Source organism: Mesitornis unicolor, unplaced genomic scaffold, assembly GCF_000695765.1.
Source record: "Mesitornis unicolor isolate BGI_N332 unplaced genomic scaffold, ASM69576v1 scaffold20714, whole genome shotgun sequence".
In the NCBI taxonomy this organism is placed as follows: Eukaryota; Metazoa; Chordata; class Aves; order Mesitornithiformes; family Mesitornithidae; genus Mesitornis; species Mesitornis unicolor.
The window spans coordinates 15,461-37,046 of record NW_010179660.1 but is presented as its reverse complement, the minus strand read 5'-3'; the positions used below and the strand labels follow the sequence as shown (position 1 = coordinate 37,046).

General features: G+C 37.6%; 1 protein-coding gene across 1 annotated transcript in view; it reads right to left on the bottom strand.

The window, feature by feature from the left end:
* Positions 1 to 341: 341 nt before the first annotated feature.
* LOC104539361 (translocation protein SEC63 homolog) overlaps positions 342 to 21,586 on the bottom strand; it is a gene marked incomplete at both ends in the record, with an annotated part of 24,967 nt that continues 3,722 nt past the window's right edge. Inside the window, 10 exons of the mRNA XM_010182862.1 lie at positions 342 to 434; positions 1,609 to 1,741; positions 4,035 to 4,129; positions 6,558 to 6,666; positions 9,184 to 9,234; positions 9,971 to 10,029; positions 13,593 to 13,654; positions 16,262 to 16,374; positions 19,965 to 20,079; positions 20,977 to 21,074. Coding sequence (XP_010181164.1) covers positions 342 to 434; positions 1,609 to 1,741; positions 4,035 to 4,129; positions 6,558 to 6,666; positions 9,184 to 9,234; positions 9,971 to 10,029; positions 13,593 to 13,654; positions 16,262 to 16,374; positions 19,965 to 20,079; positions 20,977 to 21,074 — 928 coding nt within the window. The remainder of the gene's footprint in view (positions 435 to 1,608; positions 1,742 to 4,034; positions 4,130 to 6,557; positions 6,667 to 9,183; positions 9,235 to 9,970; positions 10,030 to 13,592; positions 13,655 to 16,261; positions 16,375 to 19,964; positions 20,080 to 20,976; positions 21,075 to 21,586) is intronic.

Genomic DNA, 21,586 nt, shown 5'->3' with positions numbered 1-21,586 from the left:
AGCCTTCTGGAGTGTCAGCAAACTTGCTGACAGTGCACTCTGTTCCCTCGTCCAGGTCGTTGATGAATATATTGAATGGTACTGGTCCCAGTACCGACCCCTGGGGGACCCCACTAGATACAGGCCTCCAACTGGACTCTGTCCCATTGACCACAACTCTGACTTCTTTCCTTCAACCAGTTCACAATCCACCTCACTACCCAATCATCCAGACCACACTTCCTCAGTTTAGCTGCGAGGATGCTGTGAGAGACAGTGTCAAATGCTTTACTGAAATGAAGACAGACCACATCCACTGCCCTACCATCATCATAGTTCTTAATCATAGTTTATTTTCTTACCTTCCCGGCTTCGAGCCATTATTATTAGTTGGCAGATCACATTAATCATTTCTTGAAGTAGTGCAGGACTCTTTTTCAGAATAAACTGCTGATCTGCAAGATACAACTGGCTGCAATTATGCTGCACTTCCATTAGGAAAAAAGGAGACCGTTTACAAGAACTGGACATTTAATGGTACCTTCTTCACTTCTATTCATTCTTATATTATTGAAAATACCACTTTATTCTCATTGACACATCTGTTTAACACTCTCTAACAAAACAGGAAAAAGCAAGTGCTAAGAGGGAACACAGTTTTTTTTATACCAAACAAGCAACTTCCACACCAAGTGAAGAAGTACTCCTAAAGCTACAGAACGGCACAGACAATTTACCAGTCTTGTTAAAATAGCATTAATTCTTTAGGCAATCATGAGTTTAAAAAAAAGTATTTTTAATTTTAAATGAAACACCAGTTTTGGGAAAAAACATTATTTGTAAAGCACTAGCTTAAAATTTCATGAAGTTGTCAGTACAAACAATAAGTAGCAAGGAAGGTGAGAGATTTTTAGTGACTATTTAAAACAGATCATTTTTCTTGGATGGAAAAATTGAACCAAAGCCTCTTCACTGGTTTGTTGTTTGGGGTTTTTCCGGTTTTTGTTCATTTTGTGTTTTTTTTGTAGGGGTTTTGTGTTTTGTTTTTCTTTAATTTGCATTAAAACACAGAACATCTCAAAATTGCTACTCAGCCAAAGAAACCCTAAGTTTCATGGCTGAAACTTAAGAGCCTCATTTAGAAACATTTCAGTTTGTGTATTTATAAGTATGAAAAATTGCAAAACAAACTGAAGCTCATATGTAACTGATATTTAAAGTTCTAATCTTATCTTTGCTTCACATAGTAGGCTATAAAACTCCAAAAATAACCATGCATGGGAATGTTACAGAACACAATATTATGCTTATCTTGGATTTCTCCAGTCTGAAAAGCAAATATGCTTCATATGTTTAACTTTTTACTCGATTACAAAAAGAGAACAACAAATTATTGAAGTCACATTTGCAGCCAAAAATATTTAAAAGGAGAATATGAGTATTACAGGGCTGCCAAGAGAACTAGTAAATGTTTTGAAGAGTCATTAAAGTTGAAAAACTAAGTACACTGCACAGAGATTACTGAGCAGAGATTCATGCAACTCTTTCATGGACAAGAATTACGAGTACGGTAGCACGCAACACGGTGCTCTGTTTCCAACAAAATCTAATGAGGGGAGAAGGCATTACCTTCTTCAAGGACCTCAGGAACTTTCATCCTGGCAAGATGAGTCAACAGCAGCACTCTGGCTTTTAGGCTGTAAGGGCAAGTGAGTGGAGGTTCGTTCTTCTTTAAATTGATGCCACCAATTTCTCTGATTAGCTAAAATAAAATCAATAGTTAAACACAAATAGTTATTTTGGTCCTAAAGAGAAACAAATACAGGAGGAGAACAGCTCACAAGGAGAAAAGTTACATTCACAGAAGAAAGCTTTTAAGTAACTTTTTCTTGGAAAGTTCTGTAGAGACGAACATTAGTCATTTTTATCCATAACCGAGCTCCAAAAAGACAAAAAGTGTCTTTAAATATCTTGTTTTAATGTGGGAGTGAGGGGGGGATGTAAAGATTTGCATACAAGAAATCTCCCTTGAATAGCATTGAGTAAATGTATATTGATATAAGTATTTTAAAATCTGATTTTATTGTCAAGGTTTACTGGATTAAACCATATTTCTAAGGTGTTTATATTCAACTCAATTTGCAACAGCAGCAGCATCACCTCGAGACCTCTCACCCACCTAAGACCCAGCCAGCTTCCTCAGAAACGGTCTCAGGTACCGCAGGAAGGAGGGCAAGTCTGACCTCCTTGGTAAGCTGAAGATCAAGGATTTTAACTTATTTATAAACAGCACCAACTTAAAAAAAACCACAGTGTTCTTTATTCAGGATGACCTCTCTTGATCCTGACTAGACCAAAATGCACAGTTCAGACAGGTCTCTCTCACCTGAATTTGAAAGGCTGCAAAGCTCATAGTTCATAAAAATCAATACATGGCCCAGAAGCTCCACTTTCTAGGTCAACAAGTCATCTGAGGAGAGGCTGAGGTTCCAAAATCTCCATTCACAAGGGAAAGTTAAGATATCAACAGCCAGGGTAAACTGACCTTTCCCCTACACTTGAAAAAAGTTCTTCTAACAAGAAGTTCCTTATAAGCAGACCCTAGTATAACACCAGACCAAGAATATTAAAACTTTGATAAGAAAGCTTTATTATCATACTGGATTTATGATAAAACAGTGAAATAAAAATGGGAACAATGATCATTGCCCCAAAAGTTGCATACACTAACCAAAATTATTAGCAATATCCTTGGATGCTGATGCTTCAGAGACTTGTGCTGCAACATATTCAGAAAAAAGAGCACAGACGACACTGATTACTGGGCCTTTGGAAATGGAACAAAATCCAACTGTATAACACGCAAGGTCATGCACTTGCATACTAACAAGAACTGCAGCTTGAAGACAGGGCTTGTTAGCTGGAAAACAGAGGCACAGAAGACAGAAATCCAGAACACTTAGCAATCTTACACTACTTGTATTAAACCACCATCTGAAATAGTTGCGTAAAGCAGTATGCTGAAAGCTGTTCCCTGCAGAAATACAGGGGTAGTATCACAGAATCACAGAACGTTAAGGATTGGAAGGGACCTCAAAAGATCATCTAGTCCAATACCCCTGCCGGAGCAGGAACACCTAGAGGAGGTTGCACAGGAAGGCGTCCAGGCGGGTTTTGAATGTCTCCAGAGAAGGAGACTCCACAACCTCTCTGGGCAGCCTGTTCCAGTGCTCTGTCACCCTCACTGAGAAGAAGTTTCTTCTCAAATTTAAGTGGAAACTCCTGTGTTCCAGCTTGTGTCCGTTACCCCTTGTCTTATCATTATTTGTCACCGAGAAGAGCCTGGCTCCATCCTCGTGACACTCATCCTTTATATATTTATAAACATGAATGAGGTCTCCCCTCAGTCTCCTCTTCTGCAAACTAAAGAGACCCAGCTCCCTCAGCCGCTCCTCATAAGGGAGATGCTCCACTCCCTTAATCGTCTTTGTAGCCCTACGCTGGACTCTCTCCAGCAGTTCCCTGTCCTTCTTAGCAGTGCCACAGACTAAGGCACTGCTAAGACTTAACATGGAATACTGTAGACAATTCTGAGCGGATAAAATGAAAAATGATATATTACTAAATTTTACATTAACTGGGAACAGTACTCCAGCACATAACAGAATGAGGGAAATGAAGGGCCTTTTGGAAAAGAGAGAATTAAGACAGCAGCTTTTCTAGTTTATCAAAATATAGACAAAAAGAGAACAAATGAGCTATTGCTTCTGTCTATAAATGCATTAAGGATATACACAGCAAGAATCATTTAGACTCAAGAATAGTGATGACAAAAAACACGGCTATAAATTGATCACAAACAAGACTCCCAACCACTAGAACAGCAAGTTCTGGAACAGCTTCTCAGCAGGATACAGTTACAGGAGGCTTGACTGCCTTTTAAATAAAGAATGATTAAATGTAAAGGGCTTGCACAATGGTCACCCAGAAGTGCCATCTCCCTCTTCCCTTCAAGGGGTCAGTTATTTACAAAACATCTCTTGCTATCAACCAACCTGTGGTATCTGAATGTTGTCTGCTGGTCTGCTCGTAGCATCTTTATTGTACTGAGGATCAAATTCAGATGCCCCTGCTAAAACCATGATAAGCCCTGCAAAGATAATTGGAAGCAGACAGAAAATGTCAGCAACATCCTACGCTACTGAATGATTTCTTCTAAACACTCAGACATAAAGAACTTATTCCCACTCTTCCCCCAACAACCAGGAATATCCACATTCTCTGTTCAGTGGATCAGTTACTACCACCGCAGGGCAGAGGAAGCAAGAATCAATGCCTGGCACAAGACAAAAAGATTGCTCAAGGCTTCATTTTGTATGGCATCAACTCCAGCATTTGATACTAAATGTCTTCACAAAAACACAGTTAGGCTGCTTTAGGACGCCAATGCACAGCAGTTTGACTGCTGCATGCTCACAGAACCATTCTTCTCAGCAATTCATGTGCCTGCAGCGGCACTAAAATGCACGTACTGGAGCAGGGATGGGAGAGAAGTGGGAAGGATAAAATTTCAGCTCATTTTTCTGTTCAGTCAGCAGAAAAATCCACCAAAAAAAATCTTTTAATTATCAGAAAAGCAGTTCAATAACAAATTGCAAACAAATCCTATGAAGATGATGGACTGCTCTTTTCCTAATGTGATTAGGAAAATCCATACTACCTCAAAACATTGTTGTGTAATTAGGAGGAAAGACCTACACAACGAGTATTTTAGCCCCATTATGAGCTTTCTGCTCATGAACATACCAAACTCCTCAGCCATAGACAAAAAGAGAAAGGTCACCCCATCATTTGCTCCCATTAAAATAACTTCTTAACAATAGTCACTCAAGCTTCATTCTTAAATTTTGAGCAAGTTCTCTTCTGAGCAAGTCAAAGTTATTTTTGCCTGCTTGCAGTGCTCAGTGAATTCCACCTACGAACAATTAGTCAAGTTCCCTGAGCATCAATTTTCATTTCCGTTTCTTGATTATCTATTTACTTCCTGAGTACAGCATATGGAAGAGTTTCAGACTACTATAAATACTTTCCTATTATTTAAGTTCAACAACTGTGGATCCTCAAGAAAGGAAGTTTTTAAAACTCATTTGTATTGAAACCTAAAAAAATACCTAACACAAGGCAAGCCATGCAGTCCTAGCCCAGTTTGATTACATCTGCCCAGGCTTAAGTCTGGAGTTTTGGCACTGGTACCATGTACCACTGTGGAATTTGCAACCAAGCAAAAGCCTTACCTGACCACTGCCTGATTTGTCTAAGCCATCTCAGCTGTGCCTCATTTTTCATTTAGACAGCACACCAGACCTCAATGGAAAAAGCCAACCTGCCTCTGACCCCAGGACTCTCTCAAAGTGTTAAGTCCTTAAATAAGGCCTATTAAACTTAAGGCTAACTTTTTAACAATCTGTAGGAGGCACAAGGCAAGATTCAAAGCTATGGTTTTGAGCAAGGCTCAACATGAAATAATCTACTGCTGACAAGAAGTCCTGAGAAAGAAGAAACCAGGTTTGCAGTGACCTCCCTAAACTTCTAAAGACCACTCCCCTACTTTCCCATTCCTCCTTTCTCAACTAGCTGTTTGGAGAGAAGTATAAAAGTATGACAAGGCGGAGAGCATAAATTCATCTGAATTACACGCACACAAATCCACGTAGGCTGTGACCAGAAAGCTAACGTGTTTCCACACTCTTATCTCCTAGACCTCATGGATTATCTGCAAAGAATTTCTGTTCAGTAGGAAAGGAATGCAGATGCTTCCAGCAAATCTAAAGCAAAACAAAAGTACATTCAAAGGAGTAAGAAAATATATTTATGAACCCTTATTAGAGGGTTTTGGGGAGTTTTTTTTAATTCTGCTTTTCAATTGCTCTGAGCATGCAATCTACTAGAACCCATGCTAGCACTTCAGGCCCATGCCAGCCTCCGAACTGAAAGATTCAATTCTGCATTAGTATAATTCATCTACCAATTTCCCCAGAAAAAGTTTATTTTTTAGTATTCCTTCAAAAGTGAGCAGACAAGAAAAATGTCAAAAACTACAAACGAGTAACAAAGTGCCATGAAAATGACAAGGAGGAACTTTTTTACAAAAGCTTAGCTATAATGTAACAATTAAGAACAGAGAACCAAAAATGCTATTGCATTCTTTGGCGACACAAGAATTTCATGACAGCCTCAGGAAAATTCTCAAAGCTCAATTTCTTACACTAACATAAGAAAACACACAGAAGCTGTGCACCTAGGGGCCATACAGTAACTCAGGTCTACAGGCAAGTCAGCATGAATTTTTTTTCATGTACAGGTAGACAGACAAATATAGACTGATGTATCTCACTCTCCCAAATACTTGAGTCTTCTTGCTGAGTACTCAAGTGCAACAAAATTGAGTTTTTAAAAGCTCTAAAAGAACCAGAAACATTAAAATAATCTAACAGAGGCTTATAAAGCAGAAGCATTTTAACATCAGCAGATCAACATTTCCAGATGAACACAAACATTTCAAGATGCCTTTTACTTACGTTTCATGTCCATGTTCCGTGTTTTATAGACAAAATACGTATATATTTGAGTTGTCCGAATGAGAATCTGATCTCCACTGTATCGTATCGATCGGTACCACCAGGAACCCTGAGACATTTAACAAGAACAAGATAACATCAGCCACAATAAAGCATGGAAACAGCTATGCTGGATCACTTCACATCTGTTCACAACCAGGTAAACTCAGCCCAGCTGATGTTATCTGTGTTAAGCTCAACCGAACTTCAGAAACAAGAAGGAAACAAAAAAAATTGTTCACAAATTATAGAAGCACACCAATACATTAATCTGAGAGAATCTGATGCTAAAAGTTTTTAGATGATCTCTAGCCTAGAGAATTCCCCCAACATATACCCTGCTTTGTTAATTTTTGGTGGTTTTAGTGAATCCACTAAACAGTAAATCCATTGGATTTACTATTTCCTATATACAGGGTAACTCTTAAATGTGCAACATAGGATTCAAATCAAATTCAGTTTAGGCAGACCAAGGCCAAACCAAGAATAAAATAAGAGATTGCTTTCACTATGAGAAAACTTGCAAAAAATAATTTAAGGCACCTAATCAGAAAATGCTTTTCAGAAGAGGGAATCTGGGGATTGCCCAGCGTCCTTCCTGCAAATTTTCAGACTTACACCATACTACTTCAGACTGACAGACGAAGTTCTCCAAACCTTCAGAAAAACTCCAATAATTCCCTCATTAGCATTACAGCAGTGACTTTGTATTACAGAACTCACTGCACTAGATTGTTCCAGATGACATATTTTAAGAAAAAATGGTGTGCTGGGTTATAAGCTGCAGGCTGCTCATTAAACTCCTCCTTGTAAGCAAAGCCCAGAAATATGAGAAAAAACATTGAAGACACATCTCAATCTACTGTAAAGTTTGCGAAAAGTAACAAGCAGTAAAGTAGTAAGCGATGCTTACCACTATTAATTTAATAGGCAATAATGTAAATTCCCCTACTACAGCAAGTAGTAATCTACTTAATTGTTTGGGAAATGCTCTAGGACTGGCTCCCCACATACTACTTCTTTGAATAAATTAGGTTTGATTCTTTCATGAATAGATGAACCCTGACACAACATAATACATAATTTTTTTTGGAAGTTTTTCTGCAGAAAAATTCAGACTATAACGCCATAGCTATCGAATTGCTGTCTAACTATAGGTACTCGAAGAAAAATGTAGCTATAGTCAGTCCAAATCTACATGAAAGAGATTGCCTTTGCAGATACAGCTTGTCTCTCACCTCACGTACAGAATTATTTAGGTCAGCAGAGGTCTAGGAAGAACTATGTATCAGTATTTTCCTTTCTTGTTGATCTGGATTCAAAGGGTGGAACTAGCCTTACTTTATTTTAGATGCCTATCTCATATATAGGATGACTACACTGTAGTTAACTTCAGCTTCTTTATTGATTCATAAAAGAGAAACAGGCCCATTAAATGCATGAATCATCTTGTATGTCTACTTTAGAATGAAATTATAAAATAACTTGCTTCATAAAAATGACTATTCTTCCTCACTGACTTAAAAGAAATTTACAGTGAGAAGTCTGAATGCAGAAGTCTACATCTCTTGTATGAGCAAGAAGAGGCAGACTATTTTTCTTCTGTGCTCAGGACATTTCTTCATAACAACAAAAGGATGTTTACCTTCACTTAAGCTATGATAAGCCTAGCATAAATCACTAAAAGTACATGTATACAGAAAAGTAGCAACAAACACCAACTGAAACCTAAAAGGAAAGACAGGAAAAATATGCGGATGTACCCTGGATTTTAGGTTTATTCAACAACTTGCCGAAATCGTCACATCTAATTTTCTACACTAAATCTTCAATTATGCAGACAGACTCTCAAAGAGGAGGGATAATGCCTGTTTGAGCCTCTGCACACAGAGATATAAGCAGCTGTCAAGACCCCAGGGCTCTTTCTCAATTGAAAATCTTCTTCCCAAGAGCATGAAGGTATCTGGGTGTCGATTCTCTGAGTCTTTCTTCATGCCATACCCCAAACGCACAATCATAAGGGACATTGCTCAAAAGCAACAGTGTAGGGCAAACCCAAGCCCTGAAATACCACTCAGCTAGCAACTGATACATCACACAAAGAAATCCCAAGGGCAGGCAACTCATAGTGTACAACAGATCAATAAAAACTGAAGTTATGGAAACAAAGGCAGCCAGGAGAAACCAAATCAACAACCCGTTCCCCATGCAGTAATCACTCCAGCTACAGACATCTCAGTCTTGAATCTACAGTAATGCCACTGAATATGCTCTTGAGTTCATCACATCATATTAATTTTCATGTGATGAATGACAGAAGGTGCAAGACAAATTACACAACTCAGTCTAACTCTTGTGATAGCTTTTCTTTTTCTACAGCCCTCTATCATAGCACTGCATTTTTCTGGAAATTCTGCAGCAGCTACACTTTTTCCATAATAAAAGAAAACACCTACATTAAAAACAAAAAAGCTCTCTTGCTCGCTCTCTCCATGAAAGGCAAGAATGAGCAACTCTGCTTATATCTAAGACAGCTTTGTTTACAGCTTGATTGCAGAGGACAGAATATTAATTAGATAATACTTACCACAACAACTGGAAGAATAACCATAAATGCCAATCCATATACAAGCAAAACCTATAGAAAAATTATGAAACATATTGCGTTAGATACTTCAGTTACTTTATTTTTTTACCACTCTTTCTTCCTCAATACAGTCAAGTAGTATTACCGCAAGCCTACTACAAATTAATGCAAGCTTATTGCATTAATTCTCCATCATTATTTCTGAAGAACAACTTCCAAGTAATACAATCAGTTGGGTAGGGTTTAAATGAAGAGTATCAGTTCAGTGTAAGTAATCTTTTAAATCATCCACACATTGTCTCAGGTGGGTTTCTTTAATTATTAAAGAGTTGGCAGCTAAACAGAGATGATTACCACTTTAAATGGAATTAAGTGGGTAAGCCAAATACCTTGCAGCAACAAATGCAAGAGAAAGAGCGTTTAGACACTGCATGATTACAGCATCGCTAGCAAACCAAGTGGAAACAGAGAAATCCAGCAAGCAAACAGTTCTGTATGTGTTTACTTGCAACAGCAAATGCACACTTTGTAGCAGGGCTGACCACAGAACAACCTCATTATCATTGCAATGAGACCCTTCTGAGCATATTAACACTTTACTCTCAAAGCTCAGGTTTCAATTACTCTAACACTTCTGAGTCCTGAAATTTACTTCAAAGATGTAAATAATAATAGCTTGGTTCAAATGCATGTGTTTTAACTAAAAAGCACAGTATTAAGCACAAACATTTTAAGGTGAACACTTGAAAGTTCATCTTAAAGTCTTGACCTAAGTAAGCTGACTCACCAAAATTGAATTTTTCTGATCCACAATCCAGGCTGGCAAAGCTATACCAAAGCTTGTAGCTGTAGGATGAAAAAAAAAGAAATTCACTATAAAATATTAAGGAATTTTTTTTAAAGTCACATTAAGTCTAAAAGAAAAAAAAAACCAAAACACTTTATCACTTCATAAGCAAAATTCTAACAAATTTAGTGAAACCGAAAAACAGGTTAGAAATACACTCAAGTGTACAATAAAATAACAAGACTTAAATGCCACATTTGAAATACCAGACATTTTAGCTTAACATATTGCCATGTTAATAGGCACGATTTATTAATATATAAAAAAGCGATAAAGATTTCACAGACGGAAAGATTTACAAGCTTTGCCCCACAGACTTTTGAAGTGCTGAAATACATACAGATCAGTAAACACATGAACTGCAAGAGAGCTGTTTGAGCACATGAATTCTATGGAAAGAGTTGTATTAGTTTATAACTTCAGGAAAGCGTATTAAGCTGTAAATTGTAAAAACTAAACCCTCTGCCAGTTCCAATATCTGTGTGATTGGTAAGAAAGAGAAAGGAGCACTTTTCCATTCAAAAGGAGTTAGGCTGCAGAAAACAGAAGACACGATTCTCTAACAGCAACATCTACAGCACACAGATCTGAATACAGAATAGCATAAAATAGCTTGTCTTCAGACACTTTATCGGTAATAAACTGAACTTTGCAAACACTACCTATCCCAGCACTAGAAGTTCTAGGAAACCAAGAAAAGAGAAATTTAAACAAACCTCAAACTTTACAGATTCCTAAGGCCTGATAAAAAAACTCAACAACAAAAAAACCGCCAAAAAAACCCCACAACCCAAAACACGTAGATTCCTCAGTACTAGCAGGTTATCAAAGAGGAGTATTGCCTTTAAAAAGGGCAGACTTGGATCCCCTATGTACTTAGATACTATTCTGATACCATCTCCAACAGATTATGACAGGCATCAATTCAGACACCAGTCGTTATGCACAAGCCAAGCATGAATTCTGTGCAGGCTGGAAACTACTACCTGTTGAGAGTCAAATTAAACATGTGAGCAACCTGACCACACTTCAAACTCAGGAATTCAACAGAACAACAGCCAGTAAGTTTACCATATTAAGTTACAGGAAATGCCCTGCTCTGGAGAAAAGTCTGGAGACACTTCCCTACCTGTTAAGGGTTACAGAATTTTAGAAGAATCTACTGAAAATGTAAAAGTGTCTTTTACAGGCAGTATGAATTTCAGTTTCCCACAATATTTTTGACCTTTAGGACTGTACCTTCAAACTGTGCCAGGAATGGTAGTTTGGTACAAAGCTCTTTCTTTTCTGATCTGAGGGTCTCCTTGCTCCCATCCATGCTCGCTGAGGGGAGGCACTAGCAAATACCAAGGGGCAATAGTCCACTAAAACTGCCTTACGTTTTTAAGAGCATATCTTTTTACTTCCAGGTCCCCTCATCTGCTTTTAAACATTCTTCAAATGATTTTACACATTCTTATAAGTCACACCAAAGACAAGGACATCTTGTTTGCCTGCCTCTAACCTCTATCCTGCTTCAGTTGGACAGAGAGGAATACCACTTGCTGCTCCTCTGTGCTGGGTACACAGGGTGGGACGTACCTCATCCAGTCTGGTCAGACACATCCAATGCCAGATGAGCTTCATCTCATCCCAGAATATACCTCTAGAAGGGACTGTTTCCATTTTTTGGCTACACAAAATTAAAAAACTAGAGTATGTAACCTGGATACAGATTTTTACATTACAAGCATCTAAATGAAGTGGCAATGAATTTCACTAAATTAGAAAGCTCTTCACACTTCAATGCAGAACAAGTTTCCAGAATAGAAGATGGGAATGGAGAAAATTTCTGGCTTCTTCCCACCCTTCAGATGAAGCAATGATGAGAGACCAAGAGGCAAAGCAGAGAACTCCAGTTCCACCATTCTCCAAGTCAGGGTTTCAGAAGAGCAGGCAGCTTCACACAGCATGAACTGCTGCCCACCAAAGCATCATTTCATTTTGTCCTTTGGGAATCCAGAGTCCCTTAAGTTTGTGAAAGCAATCTCTGAGCCAGCCACACACACATCTTCATGTCTTAAAATTCTCAGCTTTTTGCTGAGTTTTTTTTTGAAGTCACAGCTTCAGGTCTGTTCAAGGACACTGACATACACTACCTAACTTGAAATCGTATGCCTTGGCAAGACCAAGTTAGTAGCTTGTGGATGAAAAAAACAGTTTAGCATCAGGAGAGGTCATAGGAAAGCTATTTGCACATATAGTGTACTAAAATTTACAGTACCACTTTGCTGATACTGTGACAGCATTTCTGAAGAAAGATCTTATTTGTATTTTGCAGCAAGAAGGGACAGAGTCCTCCTACTTGCCTGGCTAGGAAACCAAGAGAAGCTAGGAGCTGAAAGAAATTTGTTGTGCTATAAAACACAGTGTTAAAGAAACTGAACCACCACCTTAGTCCATCAGAAATGCTTTTGTCAGACTATGGTTTAGTTGGCACAGTTGCTTCTTTGAAGGGAGAGGGAAGATGGTTTCTCTGAAACACTGGTTCAGGGGTTGGTTTCTTTTCCTCTTTTAAACTTAATTTCCCATGTTAGATGGATACAATTCAGAAGAAATTCCAGCACAGTTTCCTCATGTCATCCCATAATTTCATAATTAAGTTATAAATTTCATTTATTACTTTCAAGCTGGCCTTAACTCATTCCATGTAAATATGTAGCATAATGCTGTCCCACAGACTGCAGGGCATCACCAAGCAGAGATCTACAGAGGCCTGTTCTAACAGATAGCAGGTTTCCTTTTTGCTTGTTGTATCAAAAGCAGCAAGAAATACACAACATGCCTCCTCACTACTAGTTCACTTAAACAGTCACAAAGATGCTAAACAAGCAACTCACACAACTGCAAATAGGAGGGGGAAAAAAAATCTATTAACTTTTAGTCTTAAACTGTTTTAGTTTGCATCATCTACTATAAAACTTTAATACACCATCACCAGAATTATTTCCATGTAGCTACCTGCCCAGGAACAATCTACAAGCAGAGGGATAATCACCAGGACTCCTCAAGATGAAGGTGGCACAGAGTTACACTTAAACAGTACAGCTTCCAGAAAATGGAAGGCAGATGTGCATACAGTATTTACTTAAATACATACCTATCCTCACATACATCTTTTAGAAGTTGGTTTATTGTATTATGGCTAGTTGACTTTTCAATATACATTGATGGTATCTGATCATAAATACTAAGAAATGTTTAAAACTGTCAAGTTTGATGAGTATTATTCTATTTTGCACTTATAGCTCCTTTTAATACTGGCAAATTCCTCTAGATACTTACTGAAGCTAATTACCAAATACCTTCTTTTTCCTTAAAAAGTCTGAGAAATGCAAAAGCAAACTCTTTCCTCCCACCACCACCCCAGAGAAAGTTTGACAAGCAAGGAATTGATTGGATGTGTTGCTTCAGATAGGGAGTTATTCTATATACATCAACATCTGTGTGCTTCTCAAATGATCTGATATTGCACAGCTCAATGTACAGAAGTTACAGGACTTATGCCATTCAAAATTGTTACCTTGTGGTCCATCTGGATTACCAAATTCTTCCCAATTTTTTCGTGATTCTTCATCAGTTAAGCTAGTTCAAGGAAAGATATTAAGTTAACACAGAAGTAAAGAAATTTCTCTAAATCACTAGCATATAGAAACCTTAAAATATGGCATTTATACTGTTCTTCAGAGACAGTTTGGCAAGCTAAACAGCTTTTGCTATTGTTCGTATGAAATCTGATACGAAACATTACTGCTCTATTTCTTCATGATACACAGGCAAATTCTTTTAGGACTCCGACAGCAAAAGAAATCAGAAAAAGAAGGCGCACCCTCGTACAAGAGAGGGAACGATCACATCTCCCTCTCATGTGTGACTGCGTGCCCATCAGCAAAGAGCACTTTTCAGTACCAGGTCACAGCACAACAAACTTTGAAAGACAACAAACGTTGAAAACTTTTTTTTCTGTAAGGAAGGTGAATATGCAGTGTGAGTTGATACAGCTTAAGTTCTCCATATGGGCTTTTAATTCACTTATTCCAGACTCCTATTCTTTGATGACATGCGTTTGGTTGGGTGGTTTTTTTCCTGGAACTCCCTAGTTTCGTATTTAAGAAGAGAGAAATAAATTAAGACACTACCTCCTAAATCTTACAGTTCCTATGCCTGTTCTGTAATGACAGTTTCTTGGCAATAATATACCACCTCAAACAAACCCTGTTACTAGAAGGAAGAATACTGCTTTAGGAAACAGAACATGACGCATTCACTACATCGAAGATTTTGTCTCTCAGAAGAAACGCAGTGAGCAGACATCTCCTGATCATTTCCAAAGTCTCACACTTGTTAACAAGCAGACTCACTGAGTGGGTCGCTTTTATACTCTGTCAAGACAGCACGGCTGAGGAACTTCACCATCATTTACTTCAAGATATGACTCTGCCACAGCCCTTGCATTAGCATTTGGAATATCAAACTTTATCACCAAGCACCTGAGTGCTAGCTTGGAAAGCAAAGTGAGATGTTTCAGGAGTTCAGAAAGCAATGCCAGAATATCCTATGGAAGAGATTTTCACAGTGATACAGACGTGTTTAAACAGGAAGTATGATTTCAAAACTGCTCAAGTGAGCATGGTGTTGGTTCTCCTTCTCGCCTCACCCCAAACAGGACTCTCAAACAGTAAGGTAAATCACACAGATAACTGACTTAAAAGCAGAAAACACCAACTTGCTAGGGTCTCTGATGATGTGACTGACCCAATAAACCCCTACAATAAAAGAAGGCTCAGAGGGGGTGGGCGAGGGCGATGGGACATGAAGCTCAGACTGACCACAGTGACTCACCACAGCTGCTGAAGAAGCTGACTCTGTCAAAGGGGACTGGAGGGTGGCCTTTGTTTTAGATAAATACCTATCAACAGTTGATGAGATAAACTGGTGGTGAAAGCTTCACAAGTGCATCAAAAAACTATGAATGTCTCCTTGAGTTTGCAAGACGAGCATGGGGGAGAGTGCACACCCGGCTGAGCCCAACACGGAGTATAAAAACTAGAAAACTATTAAAAGAATTTGATGAAAACAAAGGTTTTAAGATGGGTTCAAACCACACATACCTTCCTGGTACCTGGGGATGCTCAGCATCATGACAATGAGTATACTGGAGACTGATAATAGGAATATTACTGGTATTGTGAATGAACTGTGTATTGCAGCTGCTGTGTTTTGCCAAGTCTAACTTACATAATATACTAAAAACACAGCACAAACATAGCACCCTGCCAAATTGGAAAGCGCATGTAACTCCAACTGTCCTCAGATAAACAAATCTGATATTAAACATTACATGCTCCACACCTGGAATATCCAAAAGAACCTGGCCAGAGAGTATTGGACTCTGACAGATGATCATTTAGAGTACAAAACAGTATGAAGCTGCATTAACGTTCTGTGTATGAACAGCATTACAAAACCCAAACCCACATCCTGATTATGGAAAAATTCAATAAAAAAAGATTTCCTTTATACCAAGTTCTAATATTAGACTATCTCTCCGATAAGAAGGAAAGCTGTAAGCAGGGGTAAAGCCAAAAATACTCTGGAGGAAAAAAAGGATTCGAGGATTCAGCTTTTAAGAACTACACGGGTAATATGAAACAGAATGAAAAATCAGGACTGCAAGGCAAGCACAAACAGAAAGAAACATGGGGCAGCTGAGAACCAGCTGAGTCAGAACCAGAATAAAACATCTGGCACTAGACAGCAACAGTTACAATATTGTCTCTTACCCTTTGGCTTTATCACCAGGTGAAATGAACAGTATATGTATTTTCTAAGCAACACTTCAGAATTACTGCTACAGGGTTGATTGGTTAAAAACTGCAACACAACACTCATTTTGTTCTTTGTCATCTTTGAGATTTAATATGTATTGCACTGGAACACTTTTACTAGCTGACATGGCAGCTTAACATAAAGACCTAGCATCTTACATTGTTCCGACAGCTGCAAAACAATTAAGTTACCCTTCCTAACTTGCACAGAACAAGTATGCACTGAACTGAGACATGTTTTGACTTTCGTTACATATCTGAACATATTTTCCCTTGCTGCTTAGGTAATCCCTGCTATTATCTTAAAGGTTTCCCTCCCCATAATAGCAAGTTCCCATTTTTTGTTGGCAAAAAACAGACTTACGCTGCATAGGCCTTAGCAATCCTCATGAACATGACTTCATCTCCTCCTTTATCTGGATGGTATTTTAGTGATAATGCACGGTATTGTTTCTTAATTTCCGATATACTTGCTCCCTTAAAAAGGAAAGTTTTAAGTTATGAGAAAAATAATTAAATAAAATCAATTTTTCTAGGTCTATATTCTAAAGCACATTGTGCAATATTTCTCTGAACTATTAACTGAACTTTAAACAACTATGTTCCAATATATGATATGATTATGAGGCTAAATATGCATTTCATGGAAACACGATTATTTTTCTAATAACATTTTTATAACCATTATATTTTTACAACAAGTTAGAAATCATAGTCTAACAAAAAAGACATTCAGATGGATGGATATTGGGTTTTTCCTGAATTACCTTGTTTATCCATCCATAGGAAAAAAAATATGTAAGGCCACCTTATCTGTTTGACAAATCTTATCTCTTCCTAAACATATTCATGAACACGAGGAAATCTCACTTGCAATATACTCTTTAAGCAAAGGGTTCATAGATCAAGTATGATGGTTCACTTGCAGCTTGAAGGCAGAAATAAATCTGCCAGTCACTAAGAGCAGTGAATTGCCCTGCAGCTTATGAAGCCTTTGACTAGAATCATTCCATCCATGAATTATTTCAAACTTCTTGAACAAAGGGAATACTTTACCTATACCTGCAAGAAAGACAATTTTTAATTCTACTACAGCACGCTGTTAAATGCCACCAACACAACCCCTAGTGCATTAACTTTCAGGTTGGACTCTGAACTTCACTACTCAAGAAAACCCACAAAACTTTATAGTAAGGGCAGATAATTTTTTTTCTAGTAAGCTACCTGCTAGGTTTCACAGAATGACTACCATAGGACCTTTCAACATTCCGTGATAGAGAGGCCTGGCCCTAATTGCATAATAAACACATGAGAAATTAAAGATGATAGTACTGTTTCAATAAATTTAAACTAGAAATTGAACCACCCTGAGGCTCCATTTGCTGTTACTTTCTCTCTCTTTATACAATGTGTCTGTCATTCTCCAACACTATTTTTCAACAGCATGCCTGCTTCATTTAATGCGCAGGATTAGTTTACTCTATAATAAATTACATTTCAAGTAAAAAGAGACATTTCAAAACAAGAAAAATGTCAGATGAAGCAGAAGCTGGAAAGTGGGAGGAAAAATAAAATCAGGTTGCTGGAGAAGAAAGGGGTTTTCATGGCCCATATGAATGCTGCCCATAGAAAAAAAAAATCCCATTTTATTTCTCTCTCTACCAGAGGTTGCATGTGATCCCCAATAAGCTGATGACAAATTTCCAACTGTCATTAATTGCTTACTCCTCATTTTCAAAAGCTAGGGTACAGAGGTTAAGCCTGACTTACAGAAATGCTTAGCAGCCTAGGACAGTAGGTGTCAGCCAGCGCTCTGCTTGGAACAGAGAGCTTCCCTATATTAACAGCTTATTAAAAAAAGAAAATTAGGGCCCTGATTGTCTTAAAGAATCCGAAATTATCAGTTCTGAGCTTCACTTTCTGCCCTGGATGCCACCTGTAAAATGGCAGCAATGATACTTATTCAATAAATCAGTAATACTATCCAAGTGCCTTACGTATTAGTGAATTAAAATCACGTGCTCCAAAAAGAGCTATACTATATTCAAAACAAAGTGCTGATATTACATATCAAATAAGGTGCACACACATTATCTGAACTTTGTCCATGTTGTGATTCTCTGGAGAAAAAAAGCATCTTGTTATAAGCCGATATGCTAACATAAGATAAAAAATAATCTTGGCCATGGTGTGAATGCAAACAAGCAATTGGGGTTTTTAGGGGGTGGGGGAGGGGTGAGGTTGATTTTTTTTCTTAAACAGCAACAACACCTCCATTATCTAACAACACTTCAACATCTATATCACTTCCACATCAGCAGGGCTGGCTCCACTTGAATGGTAACAGAAGAAAGCTGTTAACTCTCATGTAGTCTGAACTAGAAGTTTTGCAACAGGATTTAACAGACACCATCTGATCACACAAACAAAAAACACACACTCTGGAATCTTGGACTCTATTTTGAGGCCTACTACCACTGATTTATCTTCCCACCCATCTCATCCCCCTTGTAACACCTCTGGCTTTAATTCAGCTTGTCCTTATGAGAACATGCTACACCCCTTTTACCAGTTCTTGGAGTGTTCCAGTATCAGTTTCTTTGCCTGGATAAGCTGCATGTGTCTTCAGCGTGCATACAAGTTTTCATTAATAAACATTAAGTTACAATTCACTACATACATATTTGTTTCCCCTCAGGTTTGTTTCTTGTAGAAATTTGCCAAAGATGACAAAAGAAAATCCTCTGATGACCTAATCCCTAGCCTGATTTGTTTAACCAGTTAACCCAGATATATGAACATTTACACTGCATGGTTCCAACAGATACCATTCAATAGCAAAAATTCATCTTGTTCCTGTGTGTCAGTGAGAACACAAGTCAGGAATCGGTCATCCACAGAGGAACTGAGCAGAAGTTGTATTTAAATACCTTTTCACTGCAGATGACAGGTAGGTCTTGTTCTACTTGTCTAGCTAGAAACAGGCTGGAGTTATATCTGCTATAATGGCTTTCCAAGCCTAACATAACAGTACCAGTGATGCCCTACCTTCTGCTGACAAGCCACATCTATGGCAATAGATGCATTTGTTGAATGTTCATCCACATATTAAGCTCTCCCACACTAACAATATGCATCAAGTTTAATCAAAACAGGTACATTCAATGTTTTTCCATATTCTTGTGTTGAACTGTATCCACAGTGCAGTTAAGCAGGCGAGTAAAACATACTCCAGACTTCAGAACTGAAAAGGTGACTCTACTGTTACTCCTTTTTATCAGGAAAGAATTACCATAAGCAGTTAATTTGCTTGACGTATTGTGGTTAAGATGAAGAAAAGAGTTTGACAAGACTAAGAGTTTAAGAGATGTCCAGAATGTCCATTTGTCTCCTCAGGATATATAACCTTTTATATCTATTCTGAATCAGCGCTTCAATATAAAGAAAGTATTGCATTTGTTTTCTAGATAAACACTGTCTTTTTTTTCCAGTTTAATAAACCAGTTGGCTGGTATCACTACTTAAAGGTTGTTGTTTGCATTCACATACGCAACTGAGATTCAAGGTAACCTTTACTACATCAAAATGTGCATCGCCAACACCCTTTAGTGAAACCTTTCATTTACAAGAGAAATACTGCCACACAACAACGTAAATCAAATGAATCCACATTTTTGTTTATACAGTTTATTCAGCAGCATTTGAGTGGATTTTCACAGGGCATACAAGGCAGAATGACTTTTTTTTCCTGTACCAAGTGAGGAAAACATCACAGTAAGATTCAAAATAGATTGAAAAATCTACCTCAGTGTATTAAGAAAGTAATTACAACTTTGAAGGAGTTCAACACATAAGTTACAAATTAGTACAGATACAGGCAAAGAGTATCTAACAAGTGACTTTACAATAAGCAGCAGCAACTTTCAGATGCTAAACAAAGGAAAAAACACAAGATACATTCATTAAAGTTAACTTGTTTTGTTTAAAAAACAAGTCTTAAATTTGACATCTATACACAGAATATACAGTTACAGTAGCACAGACTAGTAAAAAAAGGTGTTACTTACAGGATCCAAATGTAAAACCTCATAAGGGTTGTATTCTTGATACTCTCGGTCTGTTTTGGAAACTTTGTATGCAAGAAACAAAAATAAGGCCCAGCCAGCAAGGAGGACTATTTTCCTGTTTGGAAGAAATAATTTTTTAAATGTACAAATACACTGGCTCTACTAAAATTCAAATAATATAAATAACATAAGAAGTCATTTGATATCAGTCTTCAGGACAGTGTTAAAACAGCAAGAAAAATAAAAGCAATTTTTAAGAAGATAGGATTGTTTCAGTTATAACATCACCTTTGATACTGACAAGACAAGCTGCTCTGACTTCTAATTAATTTTTAGGTGGTTTTGTGGGTTTTTTGGTTTTTGGGGTTTTTTTGTGTGGTTTTTTTTTAATAAAACAGGCAGTCCACTATCAATGAAGACTTTTTTCATTCTTTAACTGTCTGTCCTCTGCAGATATACAATAGTATTTCCTATTTTAAAAGGATGACTTTAACCTGATCCTAGACAAAGGCTATGCTAAAAGCCACAAAAAGCCAAAAGAGATGCGTAACAGACAGCAAAACATTTTGAGGATGAGAGTAATTAAAGAACTGAAGGATATAAAATCATCAACTTTGAACATACAAATTCTTACTATTGTACATTTGAATGCGTATGTTTACATATTAAATATTTAAATCAAAAGACATTGTTAGCACTGCTAAATTCAGTGAGGAAGGATTATTTTTTCGGAACAAAAATGCACTGTTTACTTATTTCTTAGTGCTGAGGTTCACTGGTTTAATTTAGCAGGTATTTTATAAAGGTCAAACAGCATCCATCTTTATTTTAAGCCCTACTAGATAAATATGATTCATAGTTAATTATTCAAATATAGCAAATGTTTCTTCTGTGACACAAAAGCCATTATTATAGAAATAATTCCAGCTGCCGTGATTACAAGAAAACCCATATTTTTATAAAAATGTAGGAATTGCTTTAACGAAGAGTCATGCAAATGAAGCATACTTACTTCACTGTAGGAATTATATTTTGTTGTGGTTTTAATAGTCGCAAACGATACCACAAGCATCTTCCATATACATTTCTTATATTCTTTAATCGAATTTGCTCTATAAAAATAAAGAGAAAGACTGTGATTAAGCAGTCTGACAAGAAGCAGAACAAACATGCTCCCTTCATCTTGGAGTAGGCAGCACAAGGTGAACTGGTGGACAAAGAAAAGATTCAGCAATATTGGAGGAAAGAAAGGGTTTTATCCATTTAAGTGACACTGCACATCAACAACCATGAGAAGCCAGGCAGATTATTCACTGCTACCTAAAACGAATCCATTCTATTTTCCACACGCCACATAGCAACCACCACTTGCGAACCCAGCCTGTGCCTGGCTGATGTGCACATGTAAATTCTGCTTCTAACGCTTCATGCTCAATCCCAATGAGTCCCCCATTTCAGTGTGTCAGCTACTACGTGCAGGAAAACAAAAAAGAAACACCACACTTCCACATGCAAACCAGTGTTTGTGTACAACTGAAGAGTGCTGCTTGAGCAACAGCTACTCCCTCAATTTAAAATATCACGCATTTTCCTCCTATTTGCAACATTAATTTTTATAAGTT